General features: G+C 40.9%; 1 protein-coding gene across 1 annotated transcript; it reads right to left on the bottom strand.

The window, feature by feature from the left end:
- Window positions 1-390: 390 nt before the first annotated feature.
- Window positions 391-24,330, bottom strand: TMX4 (thioredoxin related transmembrane protein 4). The gene is made up of 8 exons (XM_068153208.1): window positions 24,131-24,330; window positions 16,171-16,286; window positions 14,077-14,122; window positions 12,844-12,972; window positions 11,878-11,923; window positions 10,848-10,949; window positions 8,569-8,632; window positions 391-7,336 (listed from the first exon to the last, which is right to left on the bottom strand). The coding sequence occupies exons 1-8, from the start codon at window positions 24,322-24,324 to the stop codon at window positions 7,050-7,052; spliced, it is 984 nt and encodes a 327-aa protein (XP_068009309.1). The 5' UTR covers window positions 24,325-24,330; the 3' UTR covers window positions 391-7,049.
- Between the last annotated feature and the right edge of the window lie 2,081 nt (window positions 24,331-26,411).

The following is a 26,411-nucleotide window of genomic DNA, read 5'->3' as shown; positions in this document are numbered from 1 at the left end:
CACACACACACATATCGATATTGTTTAAAGAAAACTCTTTACCTCTCTACCTCCAAGCCAACTCTAAATTATTTCTTGGTGGATTTGCTCCCTCCCTTTCTTTTTTTCCCTCTGTTGGGAGGGAGGAGGGGGGAGCAGGGGAGGGATTCACAGCCTTGCCCCCATCTGAGCTATTAAGTCCCAGTTAAGGGTCAAACCACTACAACTGCTCAGGCAGTTACTACAATGAAAGCCTCACTCTGGCTATGCTTTTTGCAAGCATTTTTTCACTCACCTAAAAGAGAAGCAATTCATTAATGTACAGGTTTGTCAAGTTTAAGGAATCTTCCCAAGTCACAACCTCTGTTATTAAATGGAACATCAATATTAAAAATAATTCTTTAAAAAAGGTTAAAAAAAAGCCATCCCCACTCTGAGAAAATGAAAACTCACTAGAAGGTCATAAATACAAATTTATATAGAATTTCAATAACAAAACCCATCGTATAAATTTGCAACACCTGCACGTCGAAACAATCCCGTACAACATCTCTGGGAAGAAAGCTCACAGAAGTGTTGCCCAGCACACTCGCAGCGCATACAGAGTAGTCCAAGACGCATGTACAAGTTTAACACAAATCATAGGATCAGAACATCATTTTGATTGGAAGACACCTTTCAGAACGAGTCCAATCATTAACCCAGCACTGCCAGGTCACCATTAAACCATGTCCTGCAGCAGCACATCTACACATATTTTACCTTGAGGACAGGACCTTTGAAAGGCCCTGTGTATTTCCAGCTACTCTGAAAAGCAACCCACTGGATTTGATCTTTTTTTTAAATGACTTGCTTTCAAGCATTCCTGTTCTGATGCAGCAGGGCCTGGCTTTCAGAATGGTATGCATCCCATTTGGAATTTAAATCTGTTCTCCAAAATATTTTTTTTCCCACTCTACTTTAGAAGCCTTACAGCCACATCCCTAATCAAAATATTTTGAGCAGTGTTAGCAGCAGCTTCTTCAAGGACTTTTTTTTCCTATGCTAGAGTTGCAAGAGCAAGTTCCACTTTAAAAGTTAATCATAACAAATAGAGTGCTAAGATTGCACAAAAGGTTGATAATGAGTTTTTGGATTTTAAACATACCAAGTTTAATGTAAAAGTCTAATTAGTACTATACTTGCATGATTCAATTAATATGTTTTCAGAGGAAAAAACCTAATTCTGATAATTATATTAAGTTTACACTTTTACTGTGTACTAGTAGCCTTTCTGTTAAACACAAATGTAGCCTTTACAGCACTTAAGACCTGTTTGCTAGATAAATGTTAGTCACAGTTGAGTGTCTCCAATGTCACACTACAGTATTTCTCCTACAAATGTAAAACTAAGTTGTAGAAATAAACAGGTGCATAGCACCTGCTTTTCTAAAGTCTTCATGACCTTTGTAATAAGATCCTCTAATGTTCCCTACTTTAGTGATGAAAACACAGGAGCAATGACAGATGTATTATGTTCAAGAACCTCAAGACCCAGTATAGCTCATTTCCAGATTCACAACACAGATCTACAAAGACATGAACTGCTGTCACCTGCTGCTGTTTACTTCCCGCTTATCAGGGTGAGTTTAGCAAGGTCTGATAGAAAATACTGAATTTTAAACAATCAAAACTTAACAGCAATACACAGAAGGAAATGTAAGTGGAGACTTTGGACTTTTAGGCTGTGGTGGGTTAACGTCCGTTCTGAAAACAGGGTGGCCTTTAACTGCAGATTTCGAGCAGAACATTGGAAAAATATAAATAAATCACTACTGGGTGTAAAGAGGAAAACAAAAGATTGTTGTAAACAAATTCATTGGATTAAAGTCTGGGATAAGAGAAACTGTATCGTAACAATTCTTCACATTTCACTTCCATTCCCATTCCTTTTCACTTCTCTGACCTTGGCTGTTCTGCTTTGCTTGGGAGAAGATAACACTTCTGGCTGATCTTGAGATAAGCTAACACAGCTTCTCGCTCTCTCTCTCTGGTACAGGGGGTTTGCAAGGTTTGATGGGGCGGGGGGGGCAGTGGAGCAGCTTCCCTGGTCTTTTGGACCAGGGGGGTTTCCATGGTATTTGCTAATTTTAAATATCTGCATAATACTGTAAATCCTGTATATTTTGTACATATTCATTGCATTCCATTGTAGAGTGTAGTTCTTGCTTGTAAATGCAGCTTCATTTGCTTCTGAGTTAGTCTGGCCAAAGTTAATACTGGGGGAAACTTCAACCCTCCACAGTGGGACAATGCCCAAGTAACACCGAAGTGTTCTCATTATAGTGCAATGTATACAAGCAACTGTCTGTTTTCACGTATGTGAAAGTATATTTACACATGCCCACTGTATGAAATTCCAGCTCTAGACTGAGAATGTTCCTTCAGAAAAGTCATGTTCAATCTATGCAGGGTAATTTTGTGCTTTACACGCCATAACAGACAAATGCAAAGTTTCTACCATACAGTTGCAAGGCCAAATATGTAACAGGACAGAGTCTGGAAAAGTTAAGCTAAGTAAAGATGCTCTTTATGAGCATTAAAAAGAGAGAACAAAACTTTCAAGAGAGATTGGCTCTATTCATCTCAGTCTCAAAAGAAACAAGTATTTTGTACTTGCAACTTGTCTCTTCTAATGAGAGATGATTTCATCTCTGAGCATTCTTTATTCTTGAAGAACAAGATTAAATTCATGCATGGTAAGAAGGATTATGCAATATACATATAAAAATAAAATGGAGATTAAGACACATTTTATGCACGTGATCACACACCAACGAAACAGGAACATACAGCATCTCACTGCAGGTACCAAAAATAAGCCTATATTATATATTAACCAAGCCAAAGAAGATAAATATTGGTATGTTTAATCATAGAATGGCTTTGGTTGGAAAGACCTATAAGATCATCAAGTCCAACCATCAACACAACACCACCATGACCATTAAACCATGTCCCAAAGTGATAGTGAGACACAGTACAAAGGGTTTTGGGCTTGAACTTGGACTGTTACCTTGGACTGTTACTGGAATACTGGTGATAAAACCTGGATGTCACCTCAAGAGGGTATCATTACAGAATCACAGAATTGTTTCAACTGGAAAAATTCTTCCAAGATCAAGGCCAACCATCAACCCAGCAGCACCATGGCCACTACAGTGTCCTGAAGTGCTATGTCCACATACTTCTTGAACACCTCCAAGGATGGTGACTCCATCACCACCCAAGACAACCTATTCCAGTGCCAGACTACTCTTTCAGTGAAAAACTTTTTCCCAATATCTAACTTAAACCCCCCCTTGGCATAGTTTCATGCCATTTCCTCTCATCATGATAGTCTCTTCTCCCTAGTATAACACCCATCTCACTAGAACACTTTACAGGAAGTTGTAGAGAACAATGAGGTCTCCTTCAGCCTCCTCCTCCCCAGACTAAACAACCTCAGTTCCCTCAGATGCTCCTTGTAAGACTTGGTCTCTAGACCCTTCATCAGCCTTGGCACCCTTCTCTAGACAAAATCCAACCCCTCAATGTCTTTCTTGTAGTGAGGGGCCAAAACCGAACCCAGAATTTGAGGCGTGGTCTCACCAATACCAAGTACAGAAACACAGAATCACAGAATGTTAAGGACTGGAAGGGACTTCCAGAGATCATCAAGCCCAATCTGCTTTGGCCAGAGCAGGATTATCTTGGGCAACATCAGCACAGGAACAGATCCAGGCCAGCTTTGAAAGTCTCTAAAGGAGGAGACTCCACCACCTCTCTGGGCAGTCAGCTCCAGTGCTCTGTCACCCTCACCATAACAAAGTGTCTCCTCGTATTGACAGGGAACCTCCTGTGTTCTAGCTTGTAGCCATTGTTCTCTGTCCTGTCACTGGGCACCATCAAAAAGAGACAGGAACCTGCATCTTGACACCCACCCCTCAGATATTTGTAGACATTCATAAGATCCTCTCTCAGCCCTCTCTTTTCCAGACCAAACAGCCTCTCATAGCTCTCTTGGTCTCTCTCCAGTAGTTCCCTTTCCCTCTTGAACCGCAAAGTCCCAGCTGACACAGCTTTCCAAGCGTTGTCTCACCAGGGCGTGAGTACAGGGGGACAAGAGCCTCTCCAGACACACACAGGGCTCGATCACTTCCCTACTCCTAGTGCCCACACTATTCCAGGTACAGGCCAGAAGCTGTTGCCTTCTTGGCTACCTGAGCACCCTGCTGGCTCATATCAGATAGCTGTCAACCAGCACCCCCAGGTCCTTTTCTGATGGACAACCTTCCAGCCACTGCCTCAAACCTGTAGCATGGGGTTATTGTGACCCAGGTCTAGGACCTGGCACTTGGCTTTGTTAAAAAGCTCATACAACTGACCTTGACCCATTGATCCATCCTGACCAGATTCCACTCTGCAGAGCTTTACTACCTTCAAGCAGATCAACATTGCCCTCAGGTTTATTTCCAGCCAGTCCGGTTTTGTACCCTTCCCCCTTCAAAACAAGTTTGAAGCTCTGTTAGTGAGCCCTACTAGCTCCTGGACTAGGATCTTTTCCCTCCCCCAAGACAGGTGTATCACATCTATTGCCAGCAGACAATGTGTGGTGTCCTGTAAATCAACCCTTGATTAAAGAAACCAAAGTCCTGCCAGAGACACCAGTTTATCAGCCAGGCATTTATCTCCTGGCTCCTCCTGTTTATTCCTTCATCACACCCTGCAACTAGGGGGAGAGTGGAGAACACTACTTGCACTCCCAATCCCTTAACCAGTTGTCTTAAGGCCCTGAAGTCTCTCTTCATTGCCCTTGGATTTCTTGTCCTTACTTCATCACAGCCTATCTGAAAATATCAGCAGCACAAGGGAAGGAAGCTTTCTCCCTCACTAGCCTGGGCCCCTGGGAGGAGAGGTGGCAGACTTCCCAAAGACATGGGTCCAGCCTGCGTATCAGGCTTCCACTCTCTTTAGAAGTGAGTCACCTAGCACAATGACCAGTCTTTTATCCTTAACTGAAGAGGTTTTGGTGCAGAGTCTAGACTGACTAAACCTCAGCAACTCCTCCAATCTGGGTGATCCCTCACCCTTGTAATTTCTTGCTTCCCTTTGCAGAGCAGTGTACCTGTTTTGCAAAGGTGGCTGGGAAGGTGGGATAGCTACTGGGGAGACAGGCCTGCAGCAAATGGTTTCTTGGGCAGGAACTTGCTGCCATTGCCCACAACTATCTGAGTCACAGCACTTAGTCAGGACAGGAGGGGACCAGGAGCTCTCCATAACATCATGTGTTTGCTTTTTGGGGCTCTTTCACAGCCTGCAATTCCAAGACTATCTCTTCCTCACATTCCCTGATATTCCTCAACCCGCTTGCCTCCTCTGGGAACTCCATCACAAGACAAGAAAGCCCTCTACCTGAGCTCACCTTTGACAGATGAACTCACTGCTCCCATCCAACATTGGTTTAAGAGTGGGGCACACCCTGCAGCCCAACACCTGGATAGCAGCATGTTCCCACTGGAGTTCTACCTGTGAAGCTACATCAGACCTGGCAGGTGCAGAGCTCAGGGATGTCATGGCCTTCTGTTGGGTGGACACCACGACTCCCTGGGCAAGCTCTGGCACCTTCCTTGCACATCTTTCTGTATGAATTGCTGGACCGTGCCCCAGATGACATCACACATCCTGAAGGCTTGCTCACTGGTTCCTGTGCTCTTTAAGAGCTTTCCGTAAGGCTGTGGGGACTGTGCCCTTGGACAGGGAACACCCATATCTCCTCAGCCTGTCCTGTGGGAGCTGCTGGCTCCTGCCAAATCCTTGTTTCCACAGCCCTTCCGTACTAACAGAAAACCATAGGAAACCTCCTGTACACCAAGACCTCTCTCTGCTCCTGACCTGACTAGTTCCAAAGCAGCTTCTCTTGGCAACTTAAGTCTCTAACCACACCTAATGCTATCTGTCAAGCTATTTTCACTTTACACAGTTCAACAGAAACACATTCATCTTGACAGAAGTAGTGAAATGAAAAGCTTCTCCCACTACCCACCCATGCCCCTCCTATTTCCTAACATGCTGATTTTACTGACAAAAAGTAAAAAAATGATCTAAAGTAAAACCTTAAGTGCCTCATCAGTTAGTATTACTAAAGGAGTTTGACTTCTGCCAAATGCATTTCAAGTTGGAAATGGCAAAATTGTGCTGCAGGACAAGCTTGTATTGACAAGAAAATACAACTTAGTGACTGCAAAATGAATAATTCTTGCTATGATCTCTTGAAAGGGGGGGTTAAAAAAAAAGGTAATGCTTTGGCAAAAATACCCCCAACCAAAATAACTTCCTTTAAACTTTTAAAAAGTTCAAACCTACTTTAAACATCCAGCTGCTGCTCTTTCTTGACCTTAGGTTTTCAATTACTCAAACTCATTTGGTCAAAAACCAGAGCTGACAAGCTTGAACTGTACAGCATGGCTCCAAATAACCCATATCTGGTGGTGTACTGCATGATAATCTTCAACAGCAAAGTTTAATGAAAATGAAAGGTGCTTAAATTGAAAGTGATGAAAACCAAATCGACCAAACACTACATCTTTCTCAGCAGACTAGTAAGGTGCCTTCTTTCACTACTGTATCACTTACCTAGTGCTTCTGTGGCATTTGGAAACAATAAATATTCAGACAGAAAAGTCACAGCCCTGCCAAGCTACTCAAAAGACTGCAAAGTCCTGATCTTGCTTAGGTCAGTACTTCGAGGAACACAAGCAGAGATGACCATTTTACCGCTGGTGAACTGAGACCATTACCCCTCTTCTCTTAGAAGACTTCAAACGGGTAAGATACACTCATTTTGATTGTCATGGCTAAGGCTATACAACACACAGCATATGTGCTTATACAACAAAGTAAGCAAGTATCAGCTTAAAAAATGAGCTGCCTGCTGACAGCACAGAGGGTTTTTTGTAAACATAAATGACAAATCAAGTGTAAGCTTCAGCCTCAGACCCAGGTCTGACACTTCTTTGGTCCAAGTGTACAAAACACATCAGTGAAAAAAACTATAGTCCATTATCAGCTACGTGACTTTTACGCTGTCTTACTGAGCTTTCAGTCTCTGAATCAGCTAAAGGCTGTTCACTTAAGTCTTCCATTTCTTCTTCCCCTGATTCTTTTCCAAGTGCTAAATCCTCCTCTGACTCATCAGCACTTGAATTTGCTGCATCTTCTCCACCCGAGAGATCTTTTACATCTGCAGTCTCTTCTGCATCATCTCCGGAAAGCTCTGCAGGCTCCTCCGGTACTTCTAAGGCTGCATTCTCCAGGTTATCCTTTGCAATTTCTTCTTCTAAACAAAAGAATTTCAAATACCGAAGTTAGAATGAATCTCAGAACAAAATATTTTAAAGTTACATCACCACATGTGTATTTGAAATAACCACAAACGTTGTAATTGAAATCTCGCACAGGACTGTATTTTCCTTATTTTACACTGATTTTGATTAAATCTTCAGCAGTATTTATCCTCCATTTTAATTTGGTCGTCTTGTGATATTTGGCACAGATAGCTCCCATTTCGTTCCACAAAGTTACACACTAAAGACAGATCAATTCCATTTGACTCCTTGAAGAACTATAACTATCAAACGAATCAGCAGGAAAGTGATAAGCTCCTGGCATGCTGCTGTGGAGTCAACCAGCCGGCTGGATGAGCATAATGCACAGGTAGGTGTAGCTGCATTTCTCTTTTGATAGCAGTAAGCATCTAAGATTCTGAAGATGGTGATTTTGCACACTTAGGAACTCTAGATTTCGCTAAAATCTTATTGGCAAGTGCCACAGACATCTTCAACAGCAACACACAACTCAAAATACGCACGGAAGTTTTGACTCCGCTTCATAGTACAAACATACCAAAAGGTCTTCTGCAGTGTAAGACACATCTAGTGCTGACAAAAGACTTTATTTCCTTTGCAAGTTTTCACCTCCCACATTCACCAGTTGCAGAACACTATTCAGAAGCCTCCTCACTAAGGATAAGGAAGATGTATTCTTTCTTCTTTTATTTGAAGGAGGTGTAACATTTGCCCCTGTCCCCCACACCTGCAGTCTCTAGATTCATTTGATTCCTTCTTTTCCAGTCACAAATTATGCAGATAATTTTACAGGATCCAAATGTTGCTGTTCCTAATGCGACATACAGAGTGCAGATCAGGACGTGGAAGTGTCCTGCCAAAGCAAATTCCTTTCTATATTTAAGCAACAGGTCTTGTGAATATGCACCCACGCAGAATATACAACCCCAGTATCTTTCTTTGAGACTATCTCGTGTTCAATGCATTTAGTCTCTTCACAGCTCTGGAATCTACAACAAATTATTGTTGGTTTGGGGGCTCTGGGCTGCTTTACTATCCTCAAGGAGGATGCTCTGACATCAATATTTTAGAACCCAACATCAATCCTTGTCAGTGTAGCTACTTCGATTAATGCTTCACATCTAAGTTCTTGATAGTGCCTTGCCCTCCCTTCTACAAGTCTATATTTAAACCTACAGTATCCCACCCACTTAAGAGTTCTTACCAGATGTTTCACATTTGTATGTTGACTTGGGTGGGCAAAGGCAGTCTGAAATCAATATCAGTATCTGTGTAAAAGAAAGACATTTATCAGCAAATCATCCTAGAAATTCCTGCACTATTATTTTCTTACTGATCCTTTTTAGATAAAAAAAAAATTAAGATTTATGGAAACTGCATTATCTTGCTTAGAGATAAGAGCTAAATACAACCAATATTCTATGCTTTCTACTACAAATATTTTGCCTCCTACTTCCCTAAATTTTGTCAGTATTGAAACTGCTTGCATCTTAGGAGGGGCCCATAACACAGCTGAGGATTTATGTCTTTAAAACTTCTGAAATTATCTTGGTCAAGAATTTCTGTATTATGAGATTTAGTTACAAGTTTTGAGCAGAAAAGTAGAAAAATGTAAATAAATCACTATTGGGTTGGAGAGCAGCCAGCAGAAAGGGACTTGGGGGTACTGGTTGACAGCCAGCTGAACATGAGCCAGTAGCATGCCCAGGTGGCCAAGAAGGCCAATGACATCCTGGCCCACATCAGAAATAGTGTGGTGAGCAGGGAAGTCATTCTGACCCTGCACTCAGCACTGGTTAGGCCACACCTTGAGTACTGTGTCCAGTTCTGGGCCCCTCAGTTTCAGAAAGATGTTGAGTTGCTTGAACATGTCCAGAGAAGCTGCTGAGGGGTCTGTAGACAAGCCCTATGAGAAGCAGCTGAGGGATCTGGGGTTGTTTAGCCTGGGGAAGAGCAGGCTCAGCAGAGACCTTATTGCCAACTACAACTACCTGAAGGGTGGTTGTAGCCAGGCGGGGATTGGTCTCTTCTCCCAGGCAATCAGCAACACAAGAGGACAGGATCAAACTGTGCAAGGGGAGGTTTAGGCTTGACCCTAGAAAGAAGTTCTTCACAGGAAGAGTGATTGCCCATTGGAATGGGCTGCCCAGGAAGGTGGTGGGGTCAACACCCCTGGAGGTGTTTAAGAAAAGAGTTGATGAGGCACTTGGTGCCATGGTTTGGTGGGGTAATAGGGTGGACTGGATGATCTTGGAGGCATCTTCCTACCTGGTTGATTCTGTAATTCTGTAACTCATCCAAAAAGAAATTCTATTTTCACTTCTATCTCTATTTCCAGCTCAGTTTCTCATTTAAGACTGTATCTGAAAGGCCACAGAGCCACATTTATTCCTATATTATAAAAGGAAATAATCCCAGTACCACACGTAAAGAAACTTTGAACTGTTTCCACTGATGAAACAGAGGGCCCAGGTTATGGTCCTCAGCATTCACACATTTAGCCAAGAGGTTCTCCGAGTAGCCTTCCTGTGTCTTGGAGATAGATACACAAATGCACTAGATCCAGTTACTAACAAGAAGGGTCAGATTTTTTCCAATACTAATGAGAACTCAAACACAAGATCAGGAGGAAGAAATGAAGTCAGATTTTATTAAAGCCAAGCTATGCCATGGGATAGAATAAATCGATTAAACCCCATATCTTCAAAGCCTTTAAAAAAGGTATTTTAGTCCTTTCATTTTGAGTAACAGTGCAGCAGTATACTTATACTGCTAACTCCCACAAATCCAATCCTACTGCAGCTAATAAAAAGCTCTCCCCTGAAGCCTGCATTTTTCAAAAGTTGAAGTTTTTACATAATTTTGATTACATACATTCAATCTTTAAATATAGAGGACTGGTAAAAAGGCTAATATAAACCCCACTTGTTTAGGGGGTGGACTAAACAAATCTAAAGTGAATGATGAATTTCACAAAACGGTTAACATGAGTGAACCAGTCTCAACCTTTACCAGAAGTAGGTAACAACACTACAGAATCAACCTGCAGTACTGAATGCTTAGGACTTTTAATAGGAGAGAATAGAATAGATTATTCTATTGGGAGGGACCTGTTACAATCATCCAGTCCAACTGCCTGACCAATTCAGGCTGACCAAGTTAAAGCATGTTATTATGGGCATCATCCACATGTCTCAAACACCAACAGGCTTGGAGCATTGACCACCACTCTGTGAGGCCTGTTGCTATGCTTGACCACTGTCTTGATACAGAAATGCTGCCCACTGTCCAGTCAAAACCTCCCCTTGTAGTACCTTGAACCATTCCCACACACCTTACCACCAAACACCAAGGAGACAAGATACATCATTTACATAAAATACTTCAGTAAATCTTATCAGTAAAATTTATTCTTTTTTCCAAAAGTTAATGCAAAGCAAAAGTTCTAGGTAACCGAGAAAAAGAAAGTATATGCTTTCTTACCAAAGCCAGGAACAGGCTAATCAATAAGGTAGCTACGATGAAGACTGCGTAAGAAATCCAAACATGAATTCCAAGAGTGCCAGTGAGGTAACTGTGAATTTGCTGGAAAGGAGAAGACAACACTTAACTTCACACCTAACACTAGTTATGATTTATACTGCCATCACCATTACATAAGCTAATATCTAATTAAGGCTTTTCATTTAAAAGTATTTGCACTGAAGTCTTCCCTTTCAAGCCACAGTCACCTTTAAATGTCATACTGTAATCCTTTTGCTACCATGAAATCTTGGTTTTCTTTACCAAGTTGTTCATGTTAGAAGTTTTTCTTAAGCAAAGAATGCACACTTTCTTCCAAGGTATTCAGCATTGGAGATGCCATATGTAATATTGCTGCAGATACATCTAAGAGGAAGCCTTACAGCACATAGGAAAGTATCACAACATTCTTGAGCCTTATATTCTGTTAGAAAGTCACAACTATTGTGTTAGACGAAGCCATGGCATGAACCTGTGCATTTGCTCTTGTGGCCTCTGTTGTAGGAAGGAGACCACAGAAATAGGTCACCCCAAACAAATAGCCACCACAAACAAAAACTCTGCAATGGCAGAACAGCTTCCAACATTTTTTTAAGCACATGCAAACTTGGATATAATCTTTAGGAATGGTATTAAGTGAGAACCTGAGAGATACTAAACACATTCCTGATGTTTACAAGCTTTTTGCAGCAGCTCTCAAAACACAACTTTATCCTGTTAGCACACTTTGAGAGAGTATTTTAAATATATCAAGAAAGAAGAGTAAGTATGCTCAGTATTGATGCTAACCTCTACCGTTTCTGACAATCTGTTAGCGCTACAAAAATGTATAGTGCAAAGGTACTACACACCCAATGTAAAGTACATGAAAGGAAAAATTAATTCTCCTATGAGGATAGTAAAAACACTCAGTTAGGCTTTGACTTCTAAACAGATTATACTTCTGAGCATAAAAAGGGAGTATGGAAAACACTACCACACAGTTACTTACCCTGATCCATTTAGAGAAGTGAAATAGCCCTGCCATGCCATGCATCCTAGAAAACAAAAATGGAAGAAGCAGGTTCTGAGGTGGAGAGGAGCTGAGATACACAGCAAACTGTGCACAAACCAGAAAAAGACTCTACAGACATTCAGTTCTATGCAGGCCCTAGCAATTGTCAAAGGAAGCTACTTCAATTAAAACTTTAATCTGTATTTGTTTAAAGCAGCTCAATGCAAAGCATTGAAACAGTGACTTGATATTAATATAATATTTGAACATAATGAAGAAATAGCAGTTCCACAGCTTTACCCTGGCACAGCCAATCACTTTCCCAACTCACAGCAGCATGCAGCCCTGTAGCTCCTCTCCCCATTACTGAGTATCCTGCAGCTCTTCGTCACTCACAAATGCTCACTGGATCTTTGATTTGAATTTACATGTAACAGTTTTAGCCATAATGAAACTTGGGTCATTCACATTTTTGGTTCATCCTTTGCATGATGCAAGCATTCTACACTATTCCAAAGCAAATCCAATGCTCTGAAAACAGATTGCAATGTACTGTGCAAGTACTACACTGTTTCCAAAGGAGGACACATTTGTTCCTTGAAAACAATATAGAAATCCTTAAAGCTGAAGGATGCCCATCAAAAGTATCATGAAGTAATAAGCTAGGTAAACATGCATTTGATTCCAATACTCAGCAGACAGTGAAGCTGACACTGTTCTGTGGCTGTACTTTCTTTCCTCTACATAATTTCAAAGATGATGTAAATAGGCTTTAGCAGACACAAAAGCAAATGCAGAAAAATTGCTTTACAAGCTGAGACATAGGAAAGCAGGCTGTCAATACAGATTGCTTCTGCAAAGCCCACACGTCTAGGAAACAAAGGCTTTTTGTATTTAAGCTGTCAACATAGCACCCTTAATGAATAAAAACACATTTCTTTTTTATTAAAAACAAAATATTACATTATGGAGGATGGAGACTTCCATCCTGCTATAGGCTCCACAGCTTCCCACTTTCTCTCTAAGACATAGGTTTCAAGATCTTCCAGTGTCCATGAGCCTCGGTATCTGCGAAATACTCCATCGTGTGCACTAAAAAAGAGAGTCATTTTATATAAAAAACAATTCCATCAATATAGATGTGCCTTCAACTGTATCTATGGTAAAAATCAAAACAAAAAAAGAAACCAACCAACCAACAAACCCACAACCTCCCCCAGGCACACAGATTTGACTTGCTTAGGGAATGGAACCCCTAAGCAATTTAAGCATTTTGAAACTTTAATCTATGATGGAAGGTCTCAGTTTTCAAACAGCATGAGCTTTTGTTACTGATTAAAATTGCTGTTTTTCTTAAACATAAACCCATGTTACAGCAAAGTATATGAGGTTAACAACCAAACCATTTCTTAGAAATAGCTCAGAATTAAAACTATGACTGTATGTGTGTGTATATATATCTGCATGACTCACAACACCATGACTTAATGAAGCCTTCAATATTTCAAGTATGGTATCTTTTTATGGGAGAAGAGATACAACAAACGCCTTTTCTGATCCACTTTTAACAGTACTGATAACAGGTGAACTTAAAGTCACTACAAAAGTAAAGACTCAGATAAGCACATTATCATCTAATCAAAGCTCCAACAATAGCCTGAACTGCAAACAAAAATCAGTACGCCTTTATTTTTCTTTATCTTTCAGTTAGAGTTTAGAACAAGTGACAAGTAGGAGTCAACACTGATACTGAGTGAGTAGATGAACTCTAAGCAGTAAAAGAAGCAGTTCAAGTATTGGAAAATTTCTCTACTGATTTACATGTGACCTATGCAGTCAGTTATTCAAATGAGATATTTTAGTGACAACTTCTGTAAGGTCAAGGGAGTGCTCACACATGGCCAGGTTTTCAGAAGACAAACTTGCACCAGTTTCCACCGCATGCTATTAAACATTGTTTCCATACAAAAAACACACATCAATTTTATCCAGCTACAAACACACTTGTAGGAGGTATTTCCACCATAAATTAAAAACACATACTTACATTCATTAAGTATACTGAGTTCCTGCTAAATACCTTAGAGACTGACAATTAAATAAGCCAGCTTTTCATTACATCTTCCATACCACTGTTCAAACAGGACAAGAAAAAAGTTCTGAAACACACAACTGTTTCTAGTATGACACACTTACTGGTAAATTGTAGGAAGTATTGTGACAAAGAAACGACCACTCAAACCTGGAAAAGGAAGAAAAAACCCAAACAAATCAATTGGTTAAGTAAACCTGAAATTTCTCAACATTCTGATCTATGTATAAATACCTAGACATGTATTTGTAGACTGGAGAGCAGCAGACTGCACAGCTTTTAACATGGTTTTGTAAATACAGGTTAACATTTTGTCTTCCTAAATGCTACAAAAATTAACAGACACTAAATGCTGCTCACAAATTGAGGAAAGAAGATGAACCTGAAGAATGCCTACTCATTTTTCTCCATGTATTCCCCTAATCAATATTTGCACACAGATAAAGTTTTTGACTGGACCAAGCAATGTAGCCCTTCAACTAGAAGAAAAAGTCAAACAAAATGATCCCTATTCTAGGATATTGTGTGCTTTTGTCTGTGCACACTCAATCAGATGACCTCTGTTTCAGCTAGGATGTTGCGCTACTTACAATAATAGCAATGCTAACAACAGCTTACAAATTCTGGCCCCCGATGTGAATTCATCCCTGGTTGATTTGAAACAATTTTGGAGTTGCCCATTTCAGACTTCAGATACCTGAAGTCATTACATAAGATAGTCTTCGTATGTGCTTCTCTCCTTCTTGAATATAACCCACATATACTGCACAACCAGTCTGTTCTTACAGCCTCTGGGAAGGCGGAATCTCTCTCAAACATGACTGTAGCAAAACAATGTTTTGGGCTCTTATCCTTTCTTTCCATGCAACATTCCTTTCTAGGTAAATACAAATGGTATGGCAACAAATTGCTAAGGCTCTGGCAGATTTGTTCTTTGGGCATCTGCTGCAATTAAACACCATAAATGGTAACTTTCTCCTGCAGGATTTGGGAGCACAGTTTTATGCAGCTCTGCACTCATCTAGTGATTTTCCCCTAATTTAATGCATTTTGACTGCTTTCAATTTGATGAAAACGTTACATAACCAAAGCTAATTAACATACCATTGTGCAAGCAAAAACAGGAGCTACAGAACTTAAGTACACCAATTGAAAGGAAGACTTAAGCATAAGCCTATAATAAAACCAACTCAATAACTTGGAAAGCTTCCCAAACGAGATCAATTACCTTCAAAATTACATCAGCACCAATGGTTAAATCCGTAATAAATCTTTGTTTCCCAGTTTGAGTATTAATTAGTTTTAAAAGTGGCTACAGTTTTCAGGCTTTGTGCTTCATTGGGTATTGTAGATATACTATGCATGGTTAAGTACAAATTCATCACTTGGACTGAAAGTCCTTTGACTTGCAGAAGCCAAACATCTTCACTGCTCTCCATCTAGTTTTTCTTGTGCAGCTGTGCTTTCTGCTTGATTAATTCTGTGTTACACATGTGGCTTTTGTTTACTTTGTATCTCCCTGTCCTCTCACGACAATATTACAGAGCACAAAGCTACAAGGTCAAGACTCTCAGCACATCTAAGGTCTTAAGAATCTGGCATCACTCAGCAGTCAAAAAACTTAGACCAAAACATATCAAGCACCTGACCCATTCAGGAATTTTAGGCTCGAGGTGAGGAGAAAGCTCTTCACAGAAAGAGCTGTTTGCCATTGGAATGGGCTGCCCAGGGAGGTGGTGGAGTCACCATCCCTGGAGGTGTTCAAAAAGGGATTGGACATGTCACTTCAAGCCATGGTTTAGTAGTCATGAGGTGTTGGGTGACAGGTTGGACTTGATGATCTCTCAGATCTTTTCCAACCTTATTGATTCTATGAATTCTTCTGCAGACAGTTTGAAGGAGAGCAGTGAAACAGGAAACAGCTTTCAGTGAAGTGGATTAAAACAGAGAATAAGCAACTTTTAATATTAAAAGTATTAAGTAAATTCACTCCCAAAATTCTTTAATCCTTCAAACTGAGTTTGTGAATTTAGGGTTACAGATATGAGCTATACAGAGAAACAAAATGTGGATAGTGGTTTTTTATTTAGAAACCTCTTGTCTGACTCGGATGGTATCCCAAGTGCCCCAGCAAAACGACACACATACTCAGATACTTCCATTGAATAGTTCCTTTAAAAACTTATTTCATACTATACCTGGTTCTTGAGTGACATCCACTTTTCCCACAGTGATATCTAGATGTCCACTTTCCTTTGCAAAACTTTCCCATGTCGATTCAATCTGTTTACAAGCTGGACACCAAGGAGCATAGCTACAGGAGGAAAGACAGGTTAAATATGTTAATATTCTTACACTTGTAGACACATTCAAATTTATTTTCTGTACAGAGAAAATACAAACATTAATCACAGGAAAAAAAAACCACTACAGTTTTTCTTAATCTATTGAATAGAAAAGCCAAGTAGTTTTGTATCAATCTCTGCATTCCTCCTCATGTCATTAAAGCAACAACAAACCTCCATAGATTTGAGTTAGTCAAATTTCTCAAAGGTAGTTTCTCGCAGAAGAGGCAGAATCAAGTTTACTCTGAGTGTTTTATGGTAGCCTTGAAACCTAAGTATTTTTTAAAAGGATAACGTGTCATTTGGAAGTTAAAAGAGCACAATATTAAAATATGTGCTGTATTTTACAGTAGTAGAAATGTATGGGTTTAAGTCAGAAAACTAATACTGAGGGCTTTTGAATCAACATAACTCCATGTGAGACTATCTGAAAACAGTACATAAATCCTATCCTGCCAAGAAACAGCCTCTAAGTGTCTTTTGTAAAGATTCTGGAAGCCAATCACATGCAGAGCTACTTCCCATCGTAGTGCTGGCAAATAGAGGGCTTTTAGTAATAGTCTGACACTTCAGAAAGGCTATATTTTATTACAGTAGCTTGACTGACAAGTAAGAACCTGGACACAGCCATCAGACAATGCTGTTGGTGTTGCTTTAAAGACAGAAGTCAAGCATTTCCTAAATCTGTGTTCTCTAGACAAACTCATGTAATAATATTTTTTGAGAACACACCCTTTAGCCTAAGGTACTATCTGATTTTGAAATAGAAATCTGCCTCACATCAAGATTAATGTTTCCATTTCACATTCATGAGCCTCTCTTCTAAATGAAATTAAGGGGAATATTCAATAGACATGGTTAACAGTCAAAAGACTATAAACTTTTTCTTAAGCTCAAAAAAGCATTAAAAAAAAAAGAAATCACTCCTATCAGAGTCTGGCAGTGCCAGAACATAACACTAAACATCAAAATAAGCCTTATTTCTTGGCTTCTTAGTTTTGATTACCAGTATTGAATGTGGGATGGCAACAATAACATATGATGCTATAAGATCAAGTCATTCCAGCTGAACATTGGCACAATCAAGACTGAAATATTTGCTTTACATCCCTCAAATGACATGTTCAGTTTTTTGCCAGCCAGGAAACACCCTGTGCCCACATATACAAGAAAGAACTTGCAATTGGTATCAGATTTTTTCAAGAGTTAGCACTGCTGTTTACTTCAACATTGCCAATTTCTGAGGCACTAAGGAGTGCCTCCTGAAAATAAAAACACTCGATTGTCAAAGCCTCATTGTGCTTCTCTCCAAGTCTTAAAACACTTCCCATTACACTTTGTCTTTTGGTAAGATACAAGAGTAAGACACTTCACACTTGGGTGCCCTTTATCAAAAGTTTCAAAGAACATTTTGCACTCTGAAGATATTAGGTCAAAAGGAGTGACTTTACTTCAATGCAAGCCTCTAACAAATGCATTAGAAGTGTGCCAAATGTTTGTTTCTACAGCAGTCACAGTACAACTACTATCCTTATATTCCTCACCCCCCCAAAAAACCCATAGAATCATTAAGGTTGGCAAAGACCTCTACAATCAAAAACCAACCATCAACCTAACATCACCATGCCAACTAAGCCATGTCCCAAAGTGCCATGTCCATACTTTTTTTTAACACTTCCAGGGTTGATGACTCCACCAATTCCCCAGGCAGCCTGTTCTAATGCTTGACTAATCCTTCAGTAAAGAAATTTTTCCCAATGTCTAATCTAAACCTTCCCTGGCACAACCTGAGGCCACATCCTCTTGTCGTATCACTCCTTTGAGGCAATTGTAGAAAGCAATGAGGTCTCCTCTTGGCCTCTTCTGGCCAAACAATCCAAGTTCCTTCAACTGCTCCTCATATGACTTGTTCTCCAGACCCTTCATCAGCCTCAATGTCCTTCTCTGGAAACACTCCAGCACCTCTGGAGTCCTTCTTGTAGTGAGGGACCCAAAACTGAACACAGTGTTCAAAGCCAAGTACAGGGGCACCATCACTTCCCTACTCCTCCTGGCCACATTATTTCTGGTACAGATTAGGGTGCTGTTGGCCTTCTTGGCCACCTGAGCACATTACTGGCAGAGTTCAGCTGGCTGTCAACCAGCACCCCCAGGCCCTTTTCTGATGGGCAACTTTCCAGCCACTCTGCCCCAAGCCTGCAGCATTGCGTGGGACTGTTGTGACCCAACCGCTGAAAATCAGACCCATGGTGTGTGCTGTGAAACCAGTCTTTGTTACTTCCATCATGTCACAAGATCCAAGACCAGGTCACTTAAAGCAGATGTAACATCACTTTTTTCTACCACACTCCACAGATAGACTGAGAAATAATTAGCACTTCATCAACACCACCAGATTTAGAGCTATTACTCCTCTATTTTCTCCCTTTGCATTAGGGGGTACCTTTAGCTGTTAACTTGTTTCCACTGTGCCCTGTGCCTTAAAGTGTGCAAAGAAATAGCAATTGGATCTTTCCAATTTAAAAATCTAGAGTCCACTAGAATCTAAATCAAGACCTGGGCAGTTGGTTGAGGAAAATAAGTTTTCAGTAGTCTGTTGCACACTAAAAAGCAATTTATCGATCTCCATTATCTGAAAATTAGATTGAAAATACCATCTATCTACAAATTATATGTTGCCAAGTTATTCACCACAAGCAGGTAACACACATCTCCTAACACACACAGTAAAGTATCATCAAACCTCTTGACTGGAGCAAAGTCTTACCAATTAAATATCTGCATTCCATAAACAATGCAACTAACATCTACTGGTCAGATCCAGTGCAAGAACAATTTCAATGTGCAAGAACTGTTTCAAAACAGCCACGTTTTCTAGTTCCTACTCCAATCCATTACGATAACCAAAGCTTTTTCAGAGGGCATAAAGAAGGTCATCCAAAACCAAAATTTCAAACTCTTAAGTCAAAAGCAAAGTCTGTGTTTATCGCTGATCTACAGAATAAAAGACTTCAACTTTTAAATACCAGCAGCTTCACTGATAGCCACAATACCATAAATAAACAGAAGTAAATACTTAAGTTAAAACCAGTCTGAGCAAACATGCCATTCAATCAGATCTCTACAGAGTTGATCAGTAAACACAGAATGACTTCACAAGGATTTACTGATACAACTTCCAACTCCAAGTCACTAACTTCTCTCTTTAGTAACTGCATGGCTAGGGAATTCACCACTTTGAAGTGAATGTAACTGACTCCTTTTAGCTGCCTTTTCTCTATCATTACAGGTAACTGTCATCATTGAACAGCTGTAACCTTGAATACCATTCTACGCTTTGCTCTGATGGCAATTTCACAAAGCTACAAAAATCCAGGAAAAATGGGGAAACTGCCTATGGATATGGGCATGGGAAGGCTTGATGAAGAGAAAACACTAGAACAGGCAAAACAGAAGTCTCCCCATTTAGTTTGTTATTTCTCAATTCAAGACATTCAATTTTTATAAAAGGTACTGCTTAAACCAAGTTATTTGCTGGATTTCAGGTTGAGAGTACTATTAGAGATGCAAATGTTGAAACTGTCCCTAACAGAATAGTAAAAATAATATCAGAATGAAGTAATTATTACTTCTTTTTGGTGTATGTATTTCTGCCTTATTGCTACAGATGTCATAAACATACAAAAAAAGAAGATGACTCTCTCCAGTGTCTTTAGGTGATACCTTAAAACTACCACTTGATTCATTCATGTTTCTAAATACAGGTAAGTCTTGAGTGAGCTTTCTAATTTCATGGCTAAGCTTATGAAGGTCAATGACAAATTTTGCCTGCTTTTCAAGTGAGCAGGTGGTAGCCAAAGATACAAAAGGTAGCCCCTGTAATCTATGAAAACATATCACAATAGTACACTCTGGAAGCTGACAAGAAGTTTCCTATAGTGTGCCAACACCCCTCCTAAACAGACAAGCAAGAGCTCCCGATTCAAAAACAGTTGCTCTGCAAAGGTTTAACAAGTTGTGTGCTGGTTTTGTTGTTTGGGTGGGTTTTGTACATACTGCCAAAGCCCTATCTACCTCCAAAGAGCAAACAAATTTGGTTTCTTCCCAGGGTTCTCCTGCCAAGTTTCACTGCAACACCTTACATCCCAAATGGGCCTGTTGAAGTGACAATACAACCAAGCATCATTCTGGGGAATTTGTTACAGGGTGGAAGCTCAACCTTATAAATGCCCTTTCTCCTGTATTTACCTCAGTAACCTGACATGCATCTCATTTCCAGCAATACCTGAATGAAAGGGAAAAAGTAACTGCATAACATGGTGGTGTGACACACTAGAAGCCAAAAAAATTGTATTCTCCAAGGTAACATTTCAAATGCACTACTTCTACAGCTCAATAACGAAATGCCTTTTAAATTTCCAAGAGCAAGATGAGAAGCAAAGTAGGGTATATTGGAATTATTCCACTTTCTAGTCTCAGAACTAAGAAAAGGATAAAAGTACAACCTGCAATTAAAACAAACCATCCAAACCTTTCAAAGGATAAATAGTTTTTAAAATAGAAAGCAAATCAAATCAATCTCTGAGAAATTATGTGAAATCTTGTAGAACTTCAGCAGATTAGGTTCCATCATTCTACATTACTTTGTCCCTTTCTATAAGAGAAAAGCATCTGCTGCCAATTACATTTCAGTTTCACAAGAACAGGACAAAAAAAAAGCCTGGATATGAACAAATCAGACACTCTCAAAACTGACAGAGAATTCCCAGTTTTCTTGAACTCTCAGTCTAACTTACAGCAATTGTTGTATTACTCATTAAATTCTTCACAAGTTTATTTACACAAAGTGTTTCAAGCCAACTGCTTAGAAACATTAAACCATGTACCAAAACATTCAGCTACAATTTTAGCACAGACCCTTGAAACTACAGACAAAAGCACTGATGAGAGGACCAAATCCATCTGACAGCCTGGCCCATGAAAAAGCAGGGCAATGTTTAACAACAAATGACAATGAGAAAATGAAGTATAACCCTACACTACACATAAGCTAGCCTTGAAAACATGACTACTATTTGCACTATTCTCCTGATTCTCACTTGGCTAGAATTAAAATAGAAAATTAAGACATTCATTTTCAGTACACACAGCACAGCTGAAACAAACAGGAGTAAAAATTTCTAACACCTTGTGTCAGAACTAAATGAGGGATTTTCCCAATGAGTAAGTACATAAAGTACTGCACGCATGCCAGTAGCATATCATTTCATTTGTAACCAGAGGCATAAAGACAAGTTTTGTTGGGACTTTTTGTTTTAATCTACTTCAAAAAGAAGGGGATGTTAAATCAAGGTCAGCCAAGCTTGCAACAAGCCACATTTACAAAAGCAAAATGCACTTCTAAATAAACAGACCACAAGCTAGTTTTCTATATTCCTAACAGACACAATATTAAAGACAAAAAGGAAACTCACATTAATTAATCATTATCTTACAGCTACAGAATAGAAATAAGTCAATAGGGAAACCTTTTAAAAAAGTTCATTCCAGCATCACACTCACAGCACTTCAGAGAGGATTTGTGTGTTGAGACAGCAACAATAAGCAAAAAGTGTTGCAGTTTCTTTCAGACACAAAGTTATCCAGAACATTTTCCAATGAAATGCAGCAGTGCTTTCACTGTCTGCAATTTTGCCAGCTATGAATAATCAAATACTTACTAACAGGCAGCCAAGTACACACACATCAGCTAGGAAGGATGAAGGGGGAAAAAACATATTTCCACTACAAATCCCACCCACAGGTAATTACTAGATTTACATTTCCCCATTTGTGCACCTGAGAACAAAAACAAAGTGGCATCACTCGCAGCAAAGCTGTTTTCAAAGGATCAGTGTCAACCCAGACTGAGGTCAAACATGAGCAGATAGGTGCCCAGACAACTGGCTGCAGAGAGTGCTGGAGCCTGGCACTTGAAATGGAGGGTAGTGGAGATAACACCTGCATTAGGTGTGAGCAGATTGACTATCTGCTTGACCTAGTCGGTGAAACGAAGGAGGAAGTTATTAGACAAAGTTGTTCTTAACAAACAGGAGCTTCTTTGAGCAAATGAGGTTTGGTTGAACAATGTTGTAGTTTTGCCACACAGCATGGAAGGAATCAATGAACTGACATACTGAACTCCTGCCCAGATCACCATCTCTAAACCACATAAAAAGCAGAAGCCAAAAATCCATCAGCATGAAAACTGCTGAAATAATCATAAGAAATCAATGCTAGACCTCAAACTGCTGTTTCCACAGGACTGGCAATCTCAAACTGTAATTCAGGATCAGCAGCACCATCAGTGTCTTCCACAAAGACAAAGCTTCCTTCTCAGAAAAGCAGAAAGCCATACAAATGTACTAGGACGTGGCACAAAGAACCAAGGATCTTTCACACGTCAAAAGAGTGCACATAAAAGTATCTCTACCTTAATCAACACAGATGCATGTACCATATTCAGCAAGGACTAAAGCTAACTTGGCCACCTTTGCTGTTGCTCAGCTACCTGTCACTCCAAACCAAAGAGTAAAGTTTCCAGTGGAGTAAAGACTCAAATGATTTTAAGTCTTCGCTATCCAACCCACTTCTGATTTCAGCCAGTTTCTCTCCCCTTTACTTCCTCAAGGACATGCACAATTAATTAAACATTTTCTCTCAAAAGTAGAAACTTTCAGTCACTATAAATTACCTTTTTCTCCTTAAGATTCACCAACTTGTGTATAAATCAGTAACTTTCATAGAACTTTTTCAAAGGACAATTTCAAAGCTGCACAGCACACATATCACATAAGCATAAAGCTGGCAAGCTATATTTTTAACTGCTATCAAAACCAACACAAAAACAAACAAAAAAAAATCCCAACCCACACACCTCAAGTTCCTTTCCTGCCTTTCAAATACAAGCAGGTGAGCTAGCCTCCAAGAATATTATGTGCACTTCAAGAGCTGTGTCATCTCACAAATGAAGCCGTGGCACCACTGTACTACAGTTAGTTAAAAGCATTTAAAACCCCAGCCCAAAATAGGCAAACCAGGATAAAGCAACCACAGTACTTTAAAAGTTAAAGAAATCTGATACATCTCCCTTCAACAAGAACTGTGGAGCAAGGTGGCTGGAAGTGAGGGCGTTCCAGGATATTATGTAACGCCACACTGGGAACCTACTCTTGCTAAATATTACCTACCAAATTCAGCCTTCCTAGCTCGCACAGAAACCAGTGACAGCTCCAAACGGGTAAGGAGTGCCAGGTACAGTGCCTGACGCTATAGTCCCTAGGTGATAGTTGTCTTGAATAACATCGCTCAAACGCTCACTTGAAATGTGAGCAACTTAACCGTAGGGCACTCGGGCGCATTCTGCCCGCACACGGCTAAAACCCGAAGGAAAACGACTTTTATGACCTCAAGTAAGATGACCATATATCTACAGGCTCTGGATAGAGAACGCTTGGTAGAAGAGAGGATCATAAGCATTTCTTGGACCTTCCTGGACGCCGCTTGGCCGCCTTCTCCCGTTCCCTCCCTCTTCCTTCCCGCCCACCCAGCGGCAGGCCAGCCATTGCAGGGGCGGGGAAGGTGCACGGCTCCTGGGAAGGTCGGCACCGCTCAACCTCTTTCTGCCCCGCCTGGGGCAGGCGTTACCGGCCATGCCCGCTTCCCTGGACAAGCTCCGAGCTGGGGCTGGGAGATGGGAATAGCACCACCACCACCCACCCCTCCATCCCGGCACGTAGCCTCTGAGGCGGGTGGGAAAGTGGCCGTTACTCACAACTCCAACATCCACTGGCCCTGCAACACCAGGCTCCAGTTAGAGCCGCCCAGTACTTGCACACGGCTCCGCGACTCGCCGGGGCTGCATGCCTCGGAGAAGAAGAAAGAGGCGGCGTCAGGACGCAGTGCTAGGAGCAGAGCAGCCGCAGTGCCGAGAAAGAGCCACCAGCCACCCCAATAGCCCGCCGCCATGTTCAACCCGCCCGCCCCAGGAAGTGAGGGGGCGAGCGGCCGCCGCGGGGGCGGGGCCTGCGCCAGAAGGAGCGCGCGGGGAGGCGAGGCGCCTGGGCTGGAGTGGTTGGGCGCGAGTCGGCTGGGGCGGGCTGCTGGCTATTGTCGCCTGTGTCGCGGTGACAGGATCCCTTGTCACGGGCCCGGAGCAAGCTTGAGACCCTCGCACTGCTCCGGGTAGGGCCATAGAGCAAGTGCTCCGGCCCCGCCACGGTAATGGCTTCGGTGTACTCGATCGTATTTATGAGTCTTCCACGTACTGGGACCCCTACGTATTTAGGGTGCTATGTTATGAGCGCCGAGTGAAAAACGATAATCATTTCACTGGGCTGTTGCTAGCCACCGCCCCTGTTGGGCTGTCCTGCAGCATCATGTTTAATGAGGTGTCTGCTGTGGCCCCAAAGGACTGTCTACCCCAGGCAGACAATTCGTTGTTTAGCCCGTCCCAAACAGAGGACATGCTACTTCCTTAGTTACCCAGGTAAATTGACCAGAACAATTCAAAGATCGCTGAACAGATCTGAGCTGCCCTCCTGGATGGTAAGGAAATTAGTTATTGCATGGCTGGAAATTATCTTGACTTGCAACAACTTATCTTAAAGACTTTTCTAACCATTGCTGCAATGGTTGGTAAGCCCTGTTGTTAAGACAGTCACACTTTCCCTTCAAGAACAGGGAACAATAGGATTTGCTAGGTCTGGATTTTGTCAGATTTTGACAGTTTGTTTTATGAGGCTCCTTTACATTACTCCAATATTTCTCCATAGGAATCTGGGTTTAATCAAACTGTTCCTTAAAGTCTGAGTATATTTCTAGCCTTTAGTGACTCTGTGAACTCAGCATTAGCACCTGGGGGCAGAAGTAAAAGATTGCTCCAGATCAGGAGGAGTTATTAGCAGCTGTGGTCTTCCTCCCTCCTGAGCAGAGAGAGGCCTACCATAGCACCGTTCACACTGTGAAGAAATGAAACAGTGAGCCTCTTCCCTTATTTGCTATTTCTCAAGAGTAAGTCACTTCTCCCAATGACTCAATTATATTCTCTCTTTGCTAGGTATTCAAATAGTACCCATCATTATCAAAGAAGATTTTTGTTGACAGCTTCCCAGTATTGTGGAGATCCCTGCCTTTCTGAGCTGTAGGCTTCTTGGCACCAGCTGAGGGTTAAGTAGGTAAGAGCCTCACAGAACAGATCTATTTGCTAATATCTTCCATGTTATACATATAGACTGAACCAAAAATCTCTATATTGCAATTTTTCTAGAGCTTTAGCTACTCTTGAAGTTTTAAAAATAAATATGTAAGCAAATATTTATCTAATTTCTCAGTGCCTTTCCTGAAGGGAAGGAGAGTTTGAAAACTGGATATGGTATTTTAGCAATGGTTAGTTCTGAGATATGTAGTGAAAACTGGAAAATACAACAGTAGAAATTATTTGAGAAGACACACACTTGGCTGAAGTACCTCTGTGAGGAAATAGCATAGAGAGAACATTTTTTTCTACTGCTCAGTAAGAACTGGGGAAACACACTAGTTTTTCCATAGATTGATTGAAGGAGAGAGGAAGTGGTTGGCCAAAACCCAGAAAGGTTGGTGGTCCCAAGTGAGTAGAGTGACAAAGAGCAATGTGCAAAATAGAAGGTTGAGGAAAATTTTATTGTGTGGTAAAAGTTATTGGATAGTTATATTTGTGTCCTCAAAACCATGCAAATTAAGGGGGTGGCAAAACAAATCTCCATGAAGTGGCTGAGAAGGAACATGTAAAATGATGGCTCCTGGTATGTAGGAGTGTTCCTGTGAATTCAAAAGGACTGGGGAAAAAAAGTCTTGAGGATGAAAAGAGCAAAAGACTTGCTTTATAAGTAATTTCTGTTCATGTTCAGTGTAGAGGGGTTTGCAGTTCAGGCAAAGTCCACTTAGGAACAAGGGAGAGTTGCTTTCCATCCTAAAACAGAACACAATGTTCCTAAAACAGGAGACATGTCACACTGCTGCTAATCCTTCTGAAGTAGAACAGGCTGGCAAAGATGGAGAGGATACACCTCATTTGA

The sequence above is a fragment of the Melanerpes formicivorus genome, unplaced genomic scaffold (assembly GCF_026170545.1).
Source record: "Melanerpes formicivorus ecotype bairdi unplaced genomic scaffold, bMelFor1.0.p_v2 SCAF_25, whole genome shotgun sequence".
NCBI classification, from domain to species: domain Eukaryota; kingdom Metazoa; phylum Chordata; class Aves; order Piciformes; family Picidae; genus Melanerpes; species Melanerpes formicivorus.
Note: the sequence above shows the minus strand (reverse complement) of the source record. Positions and strands in the feature narration are given on the sequence as shown.